The sequence below is a fragment of the Thunnus albacares genome, chromosome 2 (assembly GCF_914725855.1).
Source record: "Thunnus albacares chromosome 2, fThuAlb1.1, whole genome shotgun sequence".
Lineage (NCBI taxonomy): Eukaryota > Metazoa > Chordata > Actinopteri > Scombriformes > Scombridae > Thunnus > Thunnus albacares.
In genome coordinates, this window is record NC_058107.1 from 35,544,848 (window position 1) to 35,566,158 (window position 21,311).

The 21,311-nt window shown below is 38.9% G+C and overlaps 2 protein-coding genes across 2 annotated transcripts in view; one reads left to right on the forward strand and one right to left on the reverse strand.

The window, feature by feature from the left end:
• Positions 1-731: 731 nt before the first annotated feature.
• Positions 732-14,051, forward strand: gle1 (GLE1 RNA export mediator). Its single transcript, XM_044332590.1, has 15 exons — positions 732-923; positions 2,909-3,151; positions 4,622-4,795; positions 6,458-6,606; positions 6,697-6,757; positions 6,871-7,128; positions 7,216-7,438; positions 8,520-8,632; positions 8,915-9,127; positions 10,098-10,288; positions 10,411-10,540; positions 11,259-11,363; positions 11,735-11,817; positions 11,935-11,998; positions 12,786-14,051. The coding sequence occupies exons 1-15, from the start codon at positions 825-827 to the stop codon at positions 12,852-12,854; spliced, it is 2,175 nt and encodes a 724-aa protein (XP_044188525.1). The 5' UTR covers positions 732-824; the 3' UTR covers positions 12,855-14,051.
• Positions 14,052-18,357: 4,306 nt separating this feature from the next.
• LOC122967725 overlaps positions 18,358-21,311 on the reverse strand; it is a 68,466-nt gene continuing 65,512 nt past the window's right edge. Inside the window, 1 exon segment of the mRNA XM_044332517.1 lies at positions 18,358-19,873. Within this exon segment, the coding sequence (XP_044188452.1) occupies positions 18,955-19,873 (919 nt within the window). The 3' untranslated portion in view covers positions 18,358-18,954.

Consider the following 21,311-nt stretch of genomic DNA (forward strand, 5'->3'; position numbering starts at 1 on the left):
AAGTATTACCAGCTAAATTTACATAAAGTACTAAAGTAAAAGTACTAATATTGCAGGCTGTGGCACATCATGAATTTCTGCAAAAGAATTTTAAATGCAGGATTATTTTTACTTTAGTACTTTTGCTTTAGTACTAGTAAGTAAGTAGGATTTTTAATGCAGGATTTTTACTCAATGGTTTATTTGTAACTTGTGGTATTGATACTTTTACTTAGATAAAGGATCTGAGTACTTCTTCCAACACTGCAGGTCGCAGAATCTGGTGGGTCACCAAATACAGTGTAACACGTGTCGGGCCTTCAGTCGATCACTTTCAGCCATTTCGTCATCCACAAAAGAAGCAATTTCTTCCAAGTCCTTGTGGTTCTTTCTTCGGAATAGACACAATTGTTTCAGAGTCCTGATACTCACAATAATCTGGCGCTGATGTGCCAAAATATGAAGTATTTTGTTATTTGTGAAATCTACATTATGTTCCACAGTCCTCATTTTAACGCAGGCGGCAGATTGCTGCGTTGATATTTCCTCCTTAAATAGGCAATTACATTTTTCTGGACCTTATTCTCGAAATCAGACTTTTTTCCTCTCAATTTCGCCCTAATACTCCGTTATAATTATGAATGCTGTCCAAATGAAAAAAAAACTGTATTGTGAGTAATAATAAATAAGAGCCGGAACCATTGAGCGTCTCGGCAGTTTAAGCGGGCGGTTTCTCGTCGGATTGTAATTGCTGTAACCTCATCCGGCATGTTCAAAACTTAGCTGAATGTAACTTGTTTGTCGTTAGTTGGTTAGTTGTTAGTTTTGTTTACTGGTCTGTCGTCATGCCTGCTGAAAGTCGACGATGGGAAACTTTAGAGGCTTTAAAAAACTCCCCAAAAGGAAATATCACATTCAACCCTTACTGGTTGGAGCGGGGCGAGGTGAGTTAATGTTAGCTCAGATATTAGCTGAGTAATGGCTGATGCTCTCCTTAATACATCCTTACTAACGTTAACCAGGCTAAATATCTCTGTTTCTAGAGCTAGTTAACTTAACTAATCATTGATTAAAGAGACCCTTTAACCATTTAGCTCTGCAGTGAGGACAGTTAACCTCCGTTGTTTGATAAATCTTCAATACTTCTCCGATTCGTCTTAAAGTAGTCAACGCTGTTTATTTATCATTTATTTAGTTATCTGTTTCTGACTCTTAACCTAAAATTATTGAGCAAGAAGTAGAAGTTGTTCTCCATCGTTTAATTACTCTAAAATCTGTAAGTGGACACAGAATTGTGACGCAGTTTATAAACATACTTTTGATATTTATCGGCTGATCTAGACCAGTGGACCCCAACAAGGGGTCGTGAGATGATTAAAAACATATTTTGGACACACAAAATTGTGATTCTTTTGTCAAGCTTTCTTCGTATTACTGTGTTTTACGTCCTCAAGCATCTAAAAGTTATTCAAATAAAACAAAATAAGTCCTCTTTCTAGAGCTGCAACGTTAGTCGATCTACAGAAGATTCATCAGCAACTATTTTCATAATTGAATAATCGTTTTAGTTATTTTTTAAGCAAAAATGAAAAAATAAGCTCGTGTCAGCTTCTCAAATGTTTGTGAAACATGATAAACGGAATATTTTTGGGTTTTGGGCTGTTAGAAGATATAACTTTTGTAACATTTTTCAGCATTTTCTGACATTTTATGGACAAAACAATTAACAGATGAATAAAGACAATAATTAATAGCTTAACTGGTAGACAATGCAACATGCGACGAGGGGTCGCAGGTAGACTTTGCTTTATTTTAAGGGGACACAGGTCAAAAAGGTTGGGAACCACTGATCCAGACCAATGTATCTGAGATGGGCTAAAAAATTGGCTGATTTATTGGTTTGTTTCCAATTCACACAGATACACAGTTCACCTGGTGGCTATAAGGGTTTAGGTTTAACTCCAGAAGTGGGGGGACACATTAGTAGTGATGGATTCTTCAAGATCACATCCCATACTGTAGCAACGGGGTCAACTCTAGATGTTTCACTTCCTCAGTAAAAGTTGCTCTCAGCAGCTTTGTGAATATGTCTTCAGAGTAAACTCAAGTAGTAAGAAAAGATAACATATTTTCTGACTTTTTTATGATATATAAGGCTGTTTGCATCTTTACTAAAAGCTAAAAAGAGCCTTTACTGCCTTATCTTTGATTGTTGTTCAGATCCAGTATATTTGTTGGAGGCTATTATTATAATTGCACATTGTAAACAGTATATTGAAACAGTAATTATACTATATTCTTTCCTGAAAAACATGTACATCAGAGCCTTCTCTCAAGCTGCATGTGACCCCATCAAGACTCCACTAATTAGTAGGTTAGAGGAGCCTTTATGTTGCCTGAGAGACGAAACACTGGGCAGAAAAGCCCCAAACTTGCTGCTGCTTTTAAAGCTGAACCTTAATGAGCTTTTTCATCAACTCAAACGTCTTAACGTCAGAATTTGAACAACTAAACAAAGGGCAATGTTTGGTCAATATTAGTGAGTTATTTTATGCTGAAAAGTAAGTTCCTGTCTAGTTAAGTAGACAGGAAAGTTGTACATTTTATCTTACTGGTAACGTCACTGATTGCAGATTTTCACAGTGTAGTGTGTGTGTGTGTGTATATTTTAGGCTGTATCTGACATTTGCAGGCTGGTTGACACATCCGTGACCGTGATACAATAAGATCACAGTTTTGGAGCTTACTGCGTGGTCACTCGTTCTTAAAAAATATACCAAAATAAACCAGATTTCTTCTTCTAGACTCACACTCTGTGTCCTTTTGTTGCCTGTTTTTGTTAACCCTGTTTCATTCAGACCTTTGACACGTACTGTTTCTGTGTTTAAACACATTCATGACTTGAGTTTTAATGTGTTTGTTTTTGCAGGATATTTTGGCAGGTTGTAAAGAGGCCATCAGCTTGTCCTCTCACTCCGGAGTCATATTGCAGCGTCTTGGCTCTTTGCCCCCGCAGAGGTCCTGCTTACTGGGCTCCAGCTCCGGAGACTCCAGTCCCGGTCTCTCTGAGCAGATCCCAGCCTCCATTTCCTCCACAGGATCCATCCCCGACATCACCGCCAAGCACGCCACACTTTCTGTAACCACGTCTTTAAAGAGTGAGCATGAGCAGGTACGTCTGTCCTCCTCCACATCTGAATAAAAGCCCATTTCCCTGCGTTTTTTTTTTTTTTTGTATGGGAGAGAAAAGATTGTAATTTCCGGAAGGTTAAAGGAAAATTCATCCAAAAACACAATAAAACTTGAGCTTGAGGTTCATTGTTGATCTTGGAAACAGCAGCTTGAAAAGAAGAATAACCAAAAGTGCCACTTTTTTTTATGATTTTGAAGCTTTCAGCCACATTTCATTAAGCAATTTTTTGTTATTTTAGTTACTCACTTAATATTAAAGCAGGAACAAATTAATTATGAGACAGAATATGATATGTAGACACATTAGTAAACGGAAGTACAAAAATTTCAATTTAAAAACCTTTGAAAATTAAATTTGCTTTGAAATTCAATTTAAAATTCATTTATTAATCCACCATTTAAAGACAGAATAAGTCGATTTTATTATTATTAGTTATAAATTGGCAAAGTTGTCTTTTATTTTAAGTTTTTACTGCATTATTTAAATTAAATGTTGATTAATTTACTAATTTTACTACTTCGGTTTTTAAATGGTCATCAGGGAAAGTACAAAATGACCGCCTTTAGGCTGCTTCGTATATATATATATATATATATATATATATATGTTGGCAAGTAATCACATGATCAGTACAGACAAGTAGTAGTCACATGATTAATGCAGACAGGTGAAGTCACATGACTTGGAAACCTTAGAATGAGCCCTTTATATCTACAGAGGGAGCAGGTCTTTTTCCACAGAGCCCGCAATGTTTCACCGCCATGTTTCTACAGTAGCCCAGAACGGACAAACCAAACACTGGCTCTAGTGAGGACCTTTCTCGGACACTGTAGGTTCTCCTACATGCTTGGGAGGGGAGGGGAGGGGAGGGGAGGGGAGAGGAGGGGTATTCAGTTGGTTGCAATCTGCAGCCTCACCACTAGATGCCACTAAATCCTTCACACTGGTCCTGTAAAGCTCAAAGAGACGTCTTCAAAAGTCTTATTTTGTCTGATCAACAGTGTCAAATATGAAGATATTCAGTTTATCGTCATGTGTGACACAGAGGAGTTTTAACCACTGAATAATTGGCATTTTTTGCTTTAAAAATGAAAAACAATCATTCAATTATCAAAATAGCTCTCCCTACTGTATAAGCTGGTAATTTAATTGGATGTAATAAGAGAAGGTAAATAATAAAATGTGGTTGTAAAGAGGACAATGTTGAATTGAAATTAATTAAATTCAGTTACTGAAAAATTTATATCACAAAAACTGGCAGCTTTTCACACATTTGTTCCTTTTTTATGTTTAGTGCGTAAATAATCTTTATTTGAAATATATTATTGAGATTTAAAATGTTGTAAATGAAGCTGGATTTGATGTTTTCTTCCCTACTTTATATTTTTCCATTTCTCCTTTTGAATTCATCTACCCTCCTGACTTTCTGCCTCCATCTTTTAACCTCAGGTTAACGTGCTGCAGGCTGGTAGTCACGAGGCGAAGGATGAAGACACGGAGGCGGACGTCGGTGAAGTCTCCAGTCCCGCGTCGTTACCCGCCATCTCCCTGCTGTCGCCCAAAGCCATGGAGACGGCCGGCCGCATCATCAAATTTGAGGAGGAACAACGAGAAAAGGCCAAGGTCAGAGACGGAGCTATAAGATCACCTTAACAGCTGTTTGTTTCCTGAACAATATTTAATGGTTATTGATTATTGTAATTAAGTGTATTTTAAACAAGGATGTGAGCATTTATGTGCACACATATAAAACAGTGTTGATTAAAGAGTAATGTTTCATTTTTGGACGTTACATCTCACCTTGGAGGGAAGAAATGCATGAATCAGATTATTCAAGAAACAATCAGTCGACTTAATGGATTAGTGAAGCAAAAGAAATGCGATCAGTTTTGATAATCGATTAATAGATTAAAGTAAAAAATACCAAACATTCTCTTTGTCCAACCTCTCAAACGGCCTGTTGGTCGGACAAAACAAGACGTTTGAAGATGTCTGACATCTGACATCCAAATAAAACCATTAAAGGAGAAGGCTGGTGATTTGCAGAACCAAACCAACAATGAATTGATCCACTAAGGAGTATTGTGTGTGTGTGTCCAAAGCCTGATATATATCTTATATATATCTTATTCCTCTGTGCCGTAGACCTCCGTCGTTGTCCAAGAACTACTGAAGTTCTTTGAAAAATTTATAATGTAGAACAAAGTCCAGAGGTTTTGTTATGTAGCACAAACAAGCTAGTGAAGCTGTAAACAGAATCATGTTCCTGCACATGCTCAGTAGCGTCTGCCTTACACAGAACTACTCTCCAGAGAATGAAAACCTGATCGCTGTTATTAGTCTTTGGAGCCGTTTCCAAGCAAACTAACGTGATCAAACTCTTCATAATGAAGGAACATGTCACCCAGTGCAGCGGTGTGACTCACTGACGTGTTTTTTAATAGTTTTTGGAAAACAACAAAGCTCTACGGCACAGAGGAATAAGATATATATCAGGCTTTGGATGCACACACAATACTTGTTAGTAGGGCTGCAACTAACAATTATTTTCATAATCGATCTGTCGATTATTTTCACGATTAATCGATAAGTTGTTATGTCTTAAAAATGGTGAAAAATGTTGATCACCATTTCCCGGAGCAACATAGAATGTCTTGTTTTGTCCCAACTGACAGTTTTTTTCTTTTAAAAAATGATTCAAAACAATTATCAAAATATTTGGCGATTAATTTTATGTTGATTGACTTATCGACTAATCGTTGCAGCTCTACTTGTATGTAGATCAATACATTGTTGTTTTGGTTTTGCACATGAGGTTTGTTGACAATAAGAAGAATATGGAAAATTGCCAGCTTTGTCCTTTAATGGTTTTGTTAATACTACTACTACTTTTCATATATAAAAGCATTATTTTGAATGGACTTTTTAAATTTTTAAGTAATTTTAATTGATATTTTTGTTCATTATTTTAGTTTTTACTTAATTATCACTGGAGATTCTTGTTTATTTCTTTGACTCATTTATGATTTTTAAGAATGTAAATATCAACCTTCTTACAACCTTTTATATACATGTTGAAGCATAAACAAAGTTGGACATTTAGACTTTGACTTTTTAAACAAACAGATTCCTCCTCAGTGAAACTTTAAGACAATTTCTTGCCTGTTTTATATGATATATGGTTGTAACCTGTTTAATGTATATGTGAATGTTGAGATGTGACGCTGACATGCAGACAGGAAGCTTTGCGGTCTCACCCTGATGTCTTAAATCTGTCGGCAACAGGTGGCACTCAAACTGCGGCAGGAGGTGCAGGAGAAGCTGATGGCGGCGGTGGCGAGCTCCGGGTCAGAGCAGCTGAAGCGCTTCGAGGAGTTCATGGAGTTGAAGCAGAGGCAGGAGTACCAGAGCATGAGGGACATGATGGACAGAGAGTAAGACTCACCAGGCAAAGATTAACATTTCTGTAAAAAAAAATGTTATGTGTTGTCTGGTTTTCCACTAAACGGCTTTTAACTTTCTAGAACGAAGGAGAGCATCGGGCGTCAAGAGAAGCTGAAGGAAGAGCAACGACACAGGATGAAGGTATGATCATAAGTTCACATGTAGAAAGGATGCTGGAGCGAGTAACACCCAAAGATTGTTGTCTGGAAACATCGTGAAGTCCGGTGTCGAGATGGTGTCCTCTGTGCCGTCAGATCCTGAACCTGCGGCTGAGGGAGGCGGAGCAGCAGCGCATGCGTGAGGCGGAGCTGGAGCGACAGCGTCAGGCGGAAGGCAGGGAGAGGCTGCGTAACCTCAACACCATTCAAGAGGAGATCCTGCAACTCAACCAGCTGCTGGAGCCGTCCACTCAGACCAAGACTAACCTCCCGCCGGCCAGCCTCAGCTCCTACAGCACCCGCGGGAACCAGCTCTGCTCCCAGGTGTCCGAAGTGGTCCGAAAGACAGCAGAGGTCGGTTTAATTTCAGGTTTAGGATCGGGGGGCTTCTTCCCGGAGAGTGAGAGGAAATACGATGCTTTAATGTCTCTTTTTTTACAGGGAGAGTTTCCCAGCGTGGAGGACATGACCGTGGCGGAGCGAGCCCTCCACGAGATGAGGGCTCTGATCCGGTTGATGCAGGAGGAGGTGGCTAAGGTTCAGGAGAGGAAGAAGAAGGAGCAGGAGGATGAAGAGGAGCGCAGGAAGCAGGTGGAGCAGCAGGCGCAGCAAGAAGCGCAGAAGAAGGCGGCGCAGTCGGCCAAAGAGAAGGCACAGAGGAAAGGTGAGAGAGAGAGAGAGAGAGAATGGCACTACATGGAAAACACTCAGAACTTTAACATTTCAGTCAAGAGTTCGCTCAAAAAATTTGTTGCTGTAAGAATGTTGAACACACTTACTCACTGGATGGAAGGAAATCTTTGGTGCAACCTGTAAGCTGGGGGGAAAAAAACATGTTGGGAAGCTGTAAAGTTACAAAAATTGATTTTGATGATTTATTTTGATATAGTTAAAGCGACTGTAATATATATTTTGAGCTAACAGTGTGTAATGTGTTGGTCGTGGCTCGTAGTGATGAACCTACAGAGAATTATCAGAGACTCTGCAGCTCCTCTCGGCTTTACGGAGCTTTATAGTGAGTTTCAGCTCATTGTTTATCTGTCCAGCTGCAACTTTACTGCTTTATTTCACTCTCAGTGCTCTCGTAGTGTCATTTTTGGCTGCAGCAGGCAGCTGTTTTTAGAGAAAAAGCTCTAAAAAGCCGCTGTACACTACCTGCTCAGCACCAAACGACAAACAGACACAGTTAGCTGTAGACTAGCTGGTGAACATAGTGGAGCATTTAGCAGCTAAAGAGCCAGATATTTCCCTCAGGAGTTGGTAGAGAGTAAAAACAGAGCTAAAAGAGAGTAAATATTGGACTTATATTCACCAGGTGGACAGAAACACGACTCCACATGAATGATAATGTTGCTCCGTAACTGCTGGATGTGGAAATAAGCAACTGTTTGCTAACAAGTTCAACATGTCAACTTAAAGTTGATGATACGTCAGTGTTCACAAGTTGTTTCTGCTGCCCCCTAGTGAACAGAAAAATTAATGCAGGTTTAAAGTCAGTCAAAGTCAAGACTTATTTGATTTTTATTGAATTCTTTAGTCAAGGTAGTTTCATTGAGATCATGATCTCTTTTTCAAGTGAGACGTGTGTTCAAGAATGAACAGTTTACATACGGACAGATCCACAGAAAATTCACATTCACACAAATTTGTCTAATTTAATTTCAAAGATGGTGAAGCTTAATATTTTTTGATGTGTCATGCTGGCAGACAGAATCCAATATTTGACAGTAATTATCTTCCCACAGGGCTGCAGAACAGCGCTGAAGACAGCACATTGAAATGGTACAAGGAGCTGCAGGCGTCAGCTGCTCAGTGCGCTCAGTCCTTCGAACAACTCAACTCCCCGAAAGACAACCAGGTGGGTTTGTGCTTCTCTCCATGAATGCTTATAATCTAACCATGAAATTCCCACCAGCCTCCTGGTAAAAGGCACTTTGGTAGAGATTTGCTGCATGAAATAGCAGTAAAATAAAAACATAAAAGTCTAAAATTGGCACAATTTTCATTTGAATCAGGAACTATATGGTCTAAGAATAAGCCATCATGTTAAGCACTGCTGTGGCAATAAATAAAGGACAGTGATGATAATAATTTATTCATAACTGGGACTCTGTGCTTAATTTCTCTTCTCTGCACTCAGACAAAGAAACTGAAGCTGGAGCTTCAGAAGGCAGCCACCATCCCTGTCAGTCAAATCTCCAGCAACTCCGGATCTCAGCTCAGAGAAATCTTTGATAAGATCGACAAGCTGCTGTCGGGACGGGCGGTGGTGTCGGGGGGGAAGTCTGTCTCCACCTCCCAGCATCCGCAGGGCCTGGACTTCGTCAGCTACAAACTGGCTGAGAAGTTTGTGGTGAGTTTGTCTGTTGCCGTTTGATACGTCGTCACACAAATCCTGTAGACCGTAGAAATGATGCAGTTTATATACCTAACTCATGTGTATCGTTGCTACCACTACATATCCCATCTGTGTTTGTGTAAGCGAGTTAGTAGACTTGTCGGTGGGTGGTGATTCACCACAAAACCTGGCTCTTACATTACCCACAATCCAACTCAACCACTGCTAATTCGGTGTGAAATTCAGGTGTGTTATGCTAGTAGCGGCTAATGTAGCCTGGAGCTGCTAGCCTCCAGCAGGAACTATTTCCCCATCTTTATTCAAGAGCGTGGTATATCAATTTGAGAGCATAATTTATTGAATATAATAAAAGGCATTTTTACAGATGTAATCACACAAAAATTTACTACAGAGCTTATTTCATTATGAATCTGTTACCTTGTTGAGGGGATGCATTTAATAAATACCAAATACTTGTTTAAAATTATGGCTGTCATGGGAATTTACCCTGACTTACAGATAAATTTACTACATGAGTAATTACACTAGAAATGACACTGGCACTATCTCTCAAATAGTGCTTTGTTTGTGTGTGATGTGGATTGACACGTCCTTACCCTTTCCACTGAAACAGGACTCCTCTCAAATACATCAGGAACAACGTTTTTGGCTTTGTAAAAAGAATTTTCACAAATTATAGGCCAAATCTCCCTGATCCACAAGGTAATTTAGCAAACTAGCAGCAACGGATGTAAAAAGAATTATTAAAATAACTAGCAACCTTCCATTATAATTGCATTTTATTACATGTGCATGTGGCAAATAAACTTTTACATTGACCTGAATTTGATGTCCTTGCACATGGGAAATGGGTTTGTAACAGTCTGAAGTATAAAATCCAGTGTGTAAACATCTGTTTGTGTGTGCGAATGATTGTGCACACATCCCGGCTACTGTACCTTGACAACCTCATTTTCCCTTGTAGAAACAAGGAGAGGAGGAAGTAGCATCTCACCACGAAGCAGCGTTCCCCATCGCTGTGGTGGCGTCCGGAGTCTGGGAGCTGCACCCCCGGGTGGGAGACCTCATCCTCGCCCACCTGCACAAGAAATGCCCGTATGCAGTCCCAAACTACCCTCCGATGAAGGACGGCACGCCTGTGGAGGAGTATCAGAGGTCAGTGTCGTCACACGGCTCTCACGGCTCGTTTGATAAATCCTGAATGAATGAAAAAAGAAGAAAATAATTTTTACATAGAAAATATACGTATTTGGTGGGGTTTTCCCTCTCTTCAACAGAATTCTTGGTTACCGTGTGGACGACTCCGGGGTCGAAGGTCAGGACAGTTTCCTGAAGAGGATGTCTGGGATGATCCGCCTCTACGCCGCCGTGATCCAGCTGAGGTGGCCCTACGGCTCCAAACAGGGGGTAAGAACTATCTCACTTCCTGTTGAGGTCCCTCTTAGTGCATTCATTCATTTCAGAATGAAAAGAGACAAATGTAGAACCAAAATGAACACAAAGAGTTAACAAGATTAGTAGGGCTGTGGTCTGCTGGTCGACTGGTCGATATGCTCTCGTCTGACTAAATTCTCATTGGTCGAATAATCTCTGTGTTATTTTCATAAGGAGAAAAGTGCGTCATCAATAGCTTTCCAAGAGTAATCCATTATTTCCTGCGGCAGGAGGGACAGACTAACAAATTACCTGTGAAAACGGGGGTGTTAGTGAGGGTGTGAAGGGGGTTAGCTTCAAAGTTAGCAACAATGGGTTAGCCTAACCTGACGACACAAAACAGAGAAATACAGAACGGAGAAATGTGTAGCTGCCGAGTTTACTGTGCTCTCTGACCCGTCATCAGTCCCAAAAATCAAATATGTTTTGGTCAAATCTTCATGAGAAGGACTTGTGGACATTTGTAAGATTAGAGTCTTTACATATCACACACTGTATGACGTTTATCCGCCGACTGAACCAGACTGGAACAGAACCGCTCAAGCTCTGATCGGTCACCGCAACCGAATCATATTCATAATCATCTCAACAGTCGTCATGTGTGTCCCCGCCTTTAGTGAAGCGGCATATTGAAATGTTCTAGTACAAGTTATTCACTGTTGACTTATGTCACACATTTGTCGTGTTTCAGTCTTTTCCTCACGGCCTGAACCACGGCTGGCGTTGGTTGGCTCAGATGCTTAATATGGAGCCTCTGGCCGACATCACAGCGACACTGCTGTTCGACTTCCTGGAGGTGAGTGTTACTTTTTAAACATGTGGAAGGGATTGTTTTGTTTTACTGCTGATCTTTCAAAAGAGTGTAGGTCAGTTTATTTATCTGTTCTGTTATTGCAGGCACTTAACATATGATGCATGCAGGTTAATTTTGATTGTAGCTGGTATTTAGTTGGTACTTTGTTTTTAAGTGTCTTATATTTTCTTTAGAGCCACTGAGTGATATTCATCATCATGTTGCTGTGTTGTTTTCATGAAACTTTGGAACAGGCTGGGGATAAAGGGAAATTAAGTTTCTTCAATTACTGTGGTCAATGAAAGCAGCTGTGGGAGTAAATGTGACTTAAACTCCAGTGTTGATGTTTGTGTTTGCTCTCGTGTTTCCTTCAGGTTTGTGGAAATGCTCTGATGAAGCAGTATCAGGGGCAGTTCTGGAAACTCATCCTGCTTCTGAAAGAGGAATACTTCCCCAGGTACACACTCACTTAACATCTAAAACATGTTGCAGCAGTAAAGCTTACCAGCTGCTGTCGCCATGAGCTGACCTCCTTCTGTTTGATGTATTGAATATGTCTCTTTGGCGTCTCCAGGATTGAAGCGGTGACCAGCAGCGGACAGATGGGCTCAGTCATCAGACTCAAGCAGTTTCTAGAGGTACATTATATCTGCTAATGTTAGCATTTGCTTATACAATTACAATTTAACGTAGGAGACGCTTTTTATCCAAAGCAATGTACATCTGAGAGCTGATACAACACAAGCAGGGATCTAGTCAGGAAAGAACAACATGAGTAAGTACCATAAAGTCAAGTCTGAGTCTGATAGGATGTAGGTGCCAACAGGTAGTGCATAGAGGCAACGCATTGAGTATATAGAAAAGGTCTAACCAGTTAGTGTCCTTGCTTGGTGGACTCACAGGTCACAATTAGGTCTTCACACAATAAATCACAGTCCGTTTAAGTGGAAGAAAGGTGTGACACCGTCTCCCCTAAAATGATCCTCAACAATTTTTCTAGATAGCAGATATCTAAAGCTGCAGCGGTTAGTTGCAACTATTAAATTAATCTCCAACTATTTTGACAATCAATTAATCATTTCGAGTCATTTCTCAAGAAAAAATGTTCCAGCCTCTCAAAAATGTTCTGTTTCTTTAGTCTTCTATGACAGTAAACTGAATATCTTTGGGTTGTGACTGTTTGTTTGGACAAAATAAGGCATTTAAGTGTCATCTTTGGGAAACAGCGATTGACATTTTTTCACCATTCTGACATTTTATAGACCAAACGACTAATCGATTCATTGAGAAAATAATCAACAGATGAATCATGAAAATAATCACTACTCTAATTATCAAAAATATGACTGTGATGATGAAATAAAATAAGACTCTCTGATTTTGGTTTGTTTCTTGTTTAAAAACTTTTTGTCTTCGCACTTGTAGACATCGCTGCAGAGCCGACAGATCAGTCCGCCCAAAGGCCAGCTGAGCTCCAACTTCTGGAGGTCGTGAGGGACGAGGAGGTTGAGAAGACATCTTGGATGTTGCTGCATGACGCTGTTTAGTCTTGAACAAGGCAAAGGAGTGAGTGATCTGATGGTGGGAAACCTCTCCTGCTGCCATTCAGGGGGGGGAAAAAGTTGAAGCTGCGAGGAAAGACGGAAGTCGGCTACCTGCTCTGGTTTATTTACTGGACGTCCCGAACAGCTGATCAGCAGGGATTTAATGGATGAAGACACAGTAGAGGCCAAGTTTAACTACATTTTTAGACTATAAGATGGTGCCAAGAAAAGAATCATTTATCAAGTTTTGGAGATTATAATGATTAATGATATAATGTTATATTTTTGTCCTAATTCTTCAAAACAGTGAAGGTAGCACTTTCAGACAAACACACTGCAATCCTCTCGACTTTCTTTCGGGCCGTCCTTTACAGTCTTGAAATTATTTTGAGTGTCCAGATGTCTGTCTGTACTGCACTGATAATTTGATTTATTACTTCTTAAAGCTTTAGAATATACAATTCATGACTGTGCAACATAAAAACACCCAGCAGAGCCATGTTTGTTTTTTCTTAAATGCAATGATTATGCGTTGTGTTGAGATAAAAATCTCTCCTTTACATTTTTGTGAAGTGCCTGAGTCTAAATCCTCCAAATGAATAAGTTCTCCATCATATTGTTCAGCTGTTTCTATCAGTTTTACTGTTAGTTTGTTGATATTCCAGCTGTTTATTTTACCAACGAAATTCAGTTACAAAAAGGTCTCTACTGTTTTTATTCAGCGGCTGCTCAAATCAAAATTGTGTCGGAACGATTTGAACGTTTAGCTATTTATATATATTTTTTTATTATTCCACCATGTGGAAATAGAATTTGTGGTTTTGATGAACTCTTTGTTTAATCATTGTGAATGAAGTTGCCTCAAGATTAGAAATATGTATAACAGATTTAATTCAGTATTTCCAAAAAAAACAAATGATTTGAACAGAGAAACAGAAATCTGAACACGACTCAAGGCTTTGAAGTAAAATCCGATGTGCTTCGCTTTTTGTGAAGAGCAGAGCTGAGGTTTGTTCTTTTCAAAATGTGAATATATATATACATGATGTAGACACATGTGTTAAGTACTGAATGATTGTAATCTTCAGGAATCTGTAAAAATGTCTGTCTAAACCAAAAATCTAAAATAAACCTCATCACCAGTTTATTTGATTATGTTTTACTTGTTGTTGTTTTTATTTTCACTCTCCATAAAAAGGTAAATTTAGTTAATCAATGTGTTGGTCAACAAAATATCTCCAACAATTTTGACAACTGATTAATCATTGAGTCATTAAAGAAAATATACTAAAATTCTTAGCTTCTTAAATGTGAATATTTTCTGGTTTCTTTAGTCCTCTACGACAGTAAACCCAGGAACATGTGTCTGTGAAGCAAAGCTTTCATATACGGTGTTAAGATAGTGCTTAATTATAAGGCATTAAAGATGTAAATGAAGCCTATGAGAGATTTTTGTCTATAACAACTGCTCTCTATGAAAAAAGTCTTCTAGTAAGGAAAGTAAGGAAATAGTTAGCCAATATTTTAGAGCCAATTTCTAAGGGAATACAAAAGGCATGCAAGAAGAAAAATCAATATATACATTTTTTTAAAGAAAAGAACAAAAGAAGTAGAACACACTTATAAGAAATAAAATCAAGCTGACAAGAGTAATGAGAAGCAGCAAAAGTGATTATTACAGCAAATTACTGGAGGACAACAAAGAATTAAAAATACATGAAAGTATTTAATATTAAAAATGGAATGGGAAAAACAAAATACTCAAATCATTTTAGCACAAAGAATAATACAACTATTAATGATACGGACTTAATTGCAGATGGTTTTGGTTTAGGAGATTACAAAGGCTAGTAGTAGAGATGATGTGGAAAGTAAAACTATAAATGGAAATACATCTATGTGTCTAACAGTAAGAAATCTACAGACTGGAACAGAATGGATATGGCTATGGTTAAAAATATTGAGTGTGTGGGGAAACCTCCTACACACATTTGCAATCAGTCTCTACAAGCTGGTATATTTCCTGGCAAAATGAAAATAGCTAAAGTCATACCTATACATAAGGCTGGAGACAGACGTGTACTCTCAAATTACAGACCTGTTTCCTTACTTCCACAGTTCTCTAAAATACTAGAAAAAATATTCTATAAAAGATTGGATGAATTTATCACAAAATATAATGTACTGTATTAACAGCAATATGGCTTTAGAGCTAATAGGACAACTTTGTTTGCACTCATGAAATAACTGCAATAGCAAATAAAGAATATACAGTGGGGGCATTCCTGGATCTTAAAAAGGCATTTTATACAGTTGACCATGACTTATCATTGAAGAAATTACAAAGATATGAAATTAGAGGGGTAGCACTCTCTTAGTTAAGCAGCTACCTGGAGAAAAGTTACCAGTATGTTCAAATAAATAACTTCAAATCACAACTACTGAAGGTTACTTGTGGGGTTCCCCAGGGCTCAATGTTGGGACCACTGTTGTTTATTTTGTGCATAAATAATATATGTGAGGTTTCCAAAATAGTAAAAACTGTATTATTTGCAGATGACACAAATGTATTTTGTTGCAGTAATAATCTAGAACAACTTGGATACAGTGGAAAAAGAACAGAAAATGCTAAAGAGTTGGTTTGATTCTAATAAACTAATGAATTTAAATATCCAACTCAAACAAGAAACTCATGATAAGTGGAGTAGAAATTGAAAGAGTGTCTGACATTAAATTTCTTGGAGTAATAATAGATAATAAATTAAGCTTGAAGCTACATATAAATTATACCAAAGCTAAAATTAAAGTCAACTTCAATATCACATATAGTCAAAGATCTTCTGAATCAAACTTCTTTATACTCCATATAAACAAGAAACAGGAAGTCTGTGAACCGGATAATAAATCTACAAGCATTAGTCCTCCCTGGAACTCTCTTGGAACAAAGCCTAGGAGTAAATCATTTCCCAGGAAAATGGGAGGAAGAGTAAGAGGCAGAACCCAGGGTCCTGAGATATGTGATACGACTGGTTGGCCTGCACTATCATCCAGGCAGAGTGCCTCTTCAACCACTGTTCTTAGCAGGAAACAGCCGTGGTCAGCTGCAAAGGGGAGAACTAACAACAAACCTCCCCAACAACCGAGTGTGCAACTGGAGAACAGATTCGCTCCACTGCTGCAAGACCCTGTATCTCCGTCTGATAACCTGGATAACCTCTCGTCTTCACACAGCAGGGTAAGAACTGAGAGTAAACCAGAAAGTAAGAGGCTACAGGGAAAGCTAACGACTGGGCCTCAAACTCTGATTTTGGGTGACTGAGTTATAAAAGATTTAAGAAGCATGTGCAGTAAAAACACCAAAATACTCTGCTTTCCCAAGGACAAGGTCTCTGACATGACTGAGAGAATCCTGCATATTGTGGCTGCACAACCAAATGTGAAAAACATCATACTGCACATAGTGACCAATGATGTTGTGAAACAAGACTTTAGTGATCTGTTGAACAAAGTCAGCTCTCTGAATGCTGAGGTGTTTATCAGTGGCCCTCTACCACCAGAGGTTCAGCAGATTGTTGGCACTGAACTACAAACCACAACTGCAGTGAACTACAGGCCACCTAAATACTGTGCAACCTTTTTTGATGACTTTGCTGAACTGCTGTCTATTATCTATATTGACTTTAATTTTAATATCCATGTTAACAACCCCCAGGACAGGGGTTAAAGAACCGTGTTAAGTTCTTGATAACTATGGACTGAGCCAGCATGCGACAGAGCGCACACACAACAAGGGGCTAACTCTGGACTTAATCATCTCTGAGGGTCTGAACATTTCGAAGGTTAGGGTGACTGATGTTGCTCTCTCTGATCATTCCTGTGTTTTCTTTGAGAATGCTATCTGCGCGCACACAAATGTTCAAACTGGAATCTTCTACACATCTCTTCTCTCAGGTGTCTTCCCATAGGCCCTGAAAACTCATCAAGCCACTCTTAAAAAAGAACAATCTAAACACTTGACTAATGAGCAACTATAGGCCCATATCAAACCTCTCGTTTTTAAGTAAAATCATTGAAAAAGCTGTTTTTTAACAGCTGAACAACTTTGTGGCACTAAACAACCATTTTGATGTCTTCCAGTCAGGATTTCGACCACACCACAGCACTAAGACTGCTCTTGTTAAGGTCTTCAATGACATACACCTAAACACTAACAGTGGCAAAATTACAGTATTAGTATTACTGGATCTCAGTGCCACATTTGACATGGTTGACCACAACATATTACTAGACAGACTAGAAAACTGGGTGGGACTTTCTGGCACAGTACTGAACTGGTTTGAGTCCTACTTAAAGGACAGAGACTACTTTGTGTCTATAGGCAATTACACATCTGAGTGGAGACAAAAATGACATGCAGAGTTCCTAAAAGCTCCATTCTGGGGCCTCTTCTGTTCAACATCTACATGCTTCCACTGGCTCAGATTATGGAAAACAACAAAATATGTTACCAGTTATGCAGATGACACACAAATTTACATAACCATATCACCAGGGGACTATGGTCTAATACAAGCACTGGATGTTCCAGAATTTTCTTCAATTAAACAAGGACAAAACTGAAGTAATTGTTTTTGGAGCCAAAGAAGAACTATTAAAAGTCAGCAGTCGGCTTCAATTGACAATGTTAAAAACTATAAACCAAGCCAGAAATCTTGGTGTAGTCATGGACTCAGACCTGAATTTCAACAGGCACATTAAGACAATTAATTACAAAGTCAGCCCACTATCAACTAAAGAATATATCAAGAATTAAAGGACTTATGTCTCTGCAGGATTTGGAAAAAACTTTTCCATGCATTTATCTTCAGTAGACTTGACTATTGTAACGCTGTCTTCACAGGTCTCCCTAAAAAATCAATCAGACAGCTGCAGCTGATTCAGAACGCTGCTGCTCGAGTCCTCACTAAGACCAAGAAAGTGGATCATATAGCTCACTCCAGTTCTCAGACTACTGCTGTTGGTTTATAAAGTACTGAATGGTCTAGGGCCAAAATACATTTCTGATCTGCTGCTACATTATGAACCATCTAGACCTCTCAGGTCATCTGGGACAGGTCTGCTTTCAGTCCCCAGAGTAAAAACTAAACATGGAGAAGCAGTGTTCAGTTTTTATGCTTCACATATCTGGAACATATCTGCTACTCTCAGTTCTTTTAAATCACAGCTGAAGACTTTTCTGTTTGCTGCTGCCTTTTATTAAACCAAATTTGAGGGTTAATATTTTACACTGCACTGTAACTTTTATTCTCTTGTTTTATCTGTTCTTTTTTAGCTTCTTTTATATACAAATTTAAGACTTTTTAATTGTTTTTAAATGTCTTTTAACTTGTGTTGCTTTTATATTCTGTCTTGATGCCTTTTATGCTCTATGTGAAGCACTTTGAATTGCCTTGTTGAAATGTGCTATAAAAATAAACTTGCCTTGCCTTGCATTATAAAGACATGTGTTCCCTTAAATTCTCTTTTAAACCAAATTTTATTCACATCCCAAATATTTTATCTCCTGTTTTAGCCTATTTTAATGGTCACCTTGTCTCAGTCTGTCCCCAAACATTCTGTTACTCCTCAAAATCTAATTACCATTAAACTCAACTGTTCCTCAATCGTCTGTAAAACCACCAAAAATGAATCCTGAATCCACCATAAACTCCTTTAAACTCATTTCAATGTTTTTTTTTTTAAGTTTTACAAGACACACCTTTAACCACTATACATATTAGCTGGGCCATTTTTTTTGCACAGTAGTAGTATAAAGTTGCAAGGTGGGAGGAGTTATTTCGGGCATAAGAATGCTGTTCATTTTTCCACATTGACAATATTACGGGACTCACACTGAGCACTTCTATGACTTGGATCAACATGAACTAATGGCATACATACTGACTCTTAAGTTACAGTTGGCAGCTTAGAAGCTCAGGATAGAACAACACTGTTATTAAAGGCATGGAGAGGGGACAGGGAGACAGTGCTAACCTGCCTCTGAAACATGTTCAACATGATGCTGAGTGAATGCGTTGGTGCCTTTTTAGATGACTGTCTCTAGCAAAAGTTTTCCCACATTGGTCACACCAGTATGGCTTCTCTCCAGTGTGAATGTGTTGGTGGATTTTTAGATGACTATCTTGAGTGAAAGTTTTCCCACACTGCTCACAGCTGTACGGCTTCTCTCCAGTGTGAATGCGTTGGTGGGTTTTTAGATGACTGTCTTGAGTGAAAGTTTTCCCACATTGCTCACACCAGTATGGCTTCTCTCCAGTGTGAATGCGTTGGTGTGTTTTTAGATGACTGTCTCGAATAAAAGTTTTCCCACATTGCTCACACCAGTACGGTTTCTCTCCAGTGTGAATGCGTTGGTGGTCATTTAGATGACTGTCTCGAGTGAAAGTTTTCCCACATTGGTCACACCAGTACAGCTTCACTCCAGTGTGAATATGTTGGTGGGTTTTTAGATCACAGTTTCTAATGAAAGTTTTCCCACATTGGTCACAGCTGTACTGCTTCTCTCCAGTGTGAATGCGTTGGTGGTCTTTTAGAGTACTGCCATAAATGAAAGTTTTCCCACATTGCTCACAGCTGTACGGCTTCTCTCCAGTGTGAATGCGTTGGTGGGTTTTTCGGTTACGGTCTCTAGTGAAAGTTTTCCCACATTGGTCACAGCTGTACGGCTTCTCTCCAGTGTGAATGCGTTGGTGGTCTTTCAGATCACCATTTCTAGTGAAAGTTTTCCCACATTGGTCACAGCTGTACAGCCTCTCTCCAGTGTGAATGCGTTGGTGACTTTTTAGAGCACTGTTTTGAGTGAAAGTTTTCCCACATTGGTCACAGCTGTATGGCTTCTCTCCAGTGTGAATGCGTTGGTGACTTTTTAGATGACCGACTTGAGTGAAAGTTTTCCCACATTGGTCACAGCTGTACGGCTTCTCTCCAGTATGAATGCGTTGGTGGACTTTTAGAGCATTTTCTTGAGTAAAAGTTTTCTCACATTGCTCACAGCTGTGAAGTTTCTCTCCTGTGTGAACTCTCTGATGAATCTTTAAATATTTTGATGTTGTAAAAGCTTTTTCACAGTGCTGACAGTGGTGACGTTTGAGTCCCATTCTTCCTGTTTGTTTCTATGACAACAGACATACAGTGAAAGAGAGAGAGAATAAGTGAGATGACATGATGGAGTGAGTGATCTGAAACCATAAATAGAGTTGCATTATGCGAAATTTAGGATCCAGAGTTTTTTAAGCTTGACCTCAACCACAGACTAAGTCAGGATATCTAGACATCTCCAGACCTTTGTGTGAACACTATTCATTTTTCCCCATTTGGTAAAATAAAAGAAGAGTACTGACTGATAGACTGACTGATAAACTAGCTATTTACAAAGAGGTCAGTAAAAAATTATCTGTGTTTTTATATACTTGTAAATTGAATACTTTTGGGTTTTGGACTGTTGGTCGGACAAAAACAAAATATCTGAAGATGATATCTCTATATCTCTCTATATAAAGCAAGGAATCTATTTCTGTCTGTCTGTATGTATGCAAGTTTGTCCTTCACATATCTTGAGAAGCGGTTCTCAAGAAATATATAAAAATACCTCATAAATAACGTTGATTTGCTTCATCTTCTGCTCGTGGAGTCAACGAACAGAAATACGGACAGTGCCATTCTGCCATTACAACCCATATTGTGGTCAGAGGTGGGATTACATCTGTAGTGATAAGAACTAACATAAAGATTGAATTGAAAAAGTTTAGAGAGTTAAACTCTATTCCCATTCCTCACGTGCAGGAACTTTGTATTTATTTTCAAGACGTAGTGCAGGATGTCTGAGGCACGTTTTGAACAGGCTCTACAGTTCATCCAATCAACTTCAGCTCAATTCAAAATTGTAGTCTCCAGATATTCTGCGTGTGAGGTGTTTAAGGAGCATTTGTAAATTGTAGCGTCTACCAATAGTCTGCATGAGAGGCATTTATAGGACAGGCACTGTTCTCTCTAGGTACTGAGAAATTGACCCACTCCAAACAGGCACAATTTGATCGGACACTGCACTAGTTAAGGTTGTAATTAAAGATGTGCCGGTATCAAATTTTTGCAGAAGAAACAACATCAAGAACAGTTTCAACTGTTGAGAGAGGAGAAAAAGTTTGTAATTATTGTTGCTGCCATTTATTGAGTTTATGCCTACTTGCTGGCTGAATGCTGGCATGACCTTATGGTGGAAAAAGGAGACATGATTTGCATTCACCATCAATAGGTTTAAATTCGGGTAACAGAACAACGACTAATAGAAAGAAACTAAAGGAGGTTGCCTCCACAAGTGTGACAACAATGTATTGTCAGAAGTCTCCCT

Coding starts and splice junctions, on each gene's coding strand:
- gle1 (XM_044332590.1), top strand. CDS start 825: ATGCCTGCTGAAAGTCGACGATGGGAAACTTTAGAGGCTTTAAAAAAC. Junction 7,129..7,215: donor TGGTCCGAAAGACAGCAGAG/GTCGGTTTAATT, acceptor CTTTTTTTACAG/GGAGAGTTTCCCAGCGTGGA. Junction 11,999..12,785: donor GACTCAAGCAGTTTCTAGAG/GTACATTATATC, acceptor TCGCACTTGTAG/ACATCGCTGCAGAGCCGACA.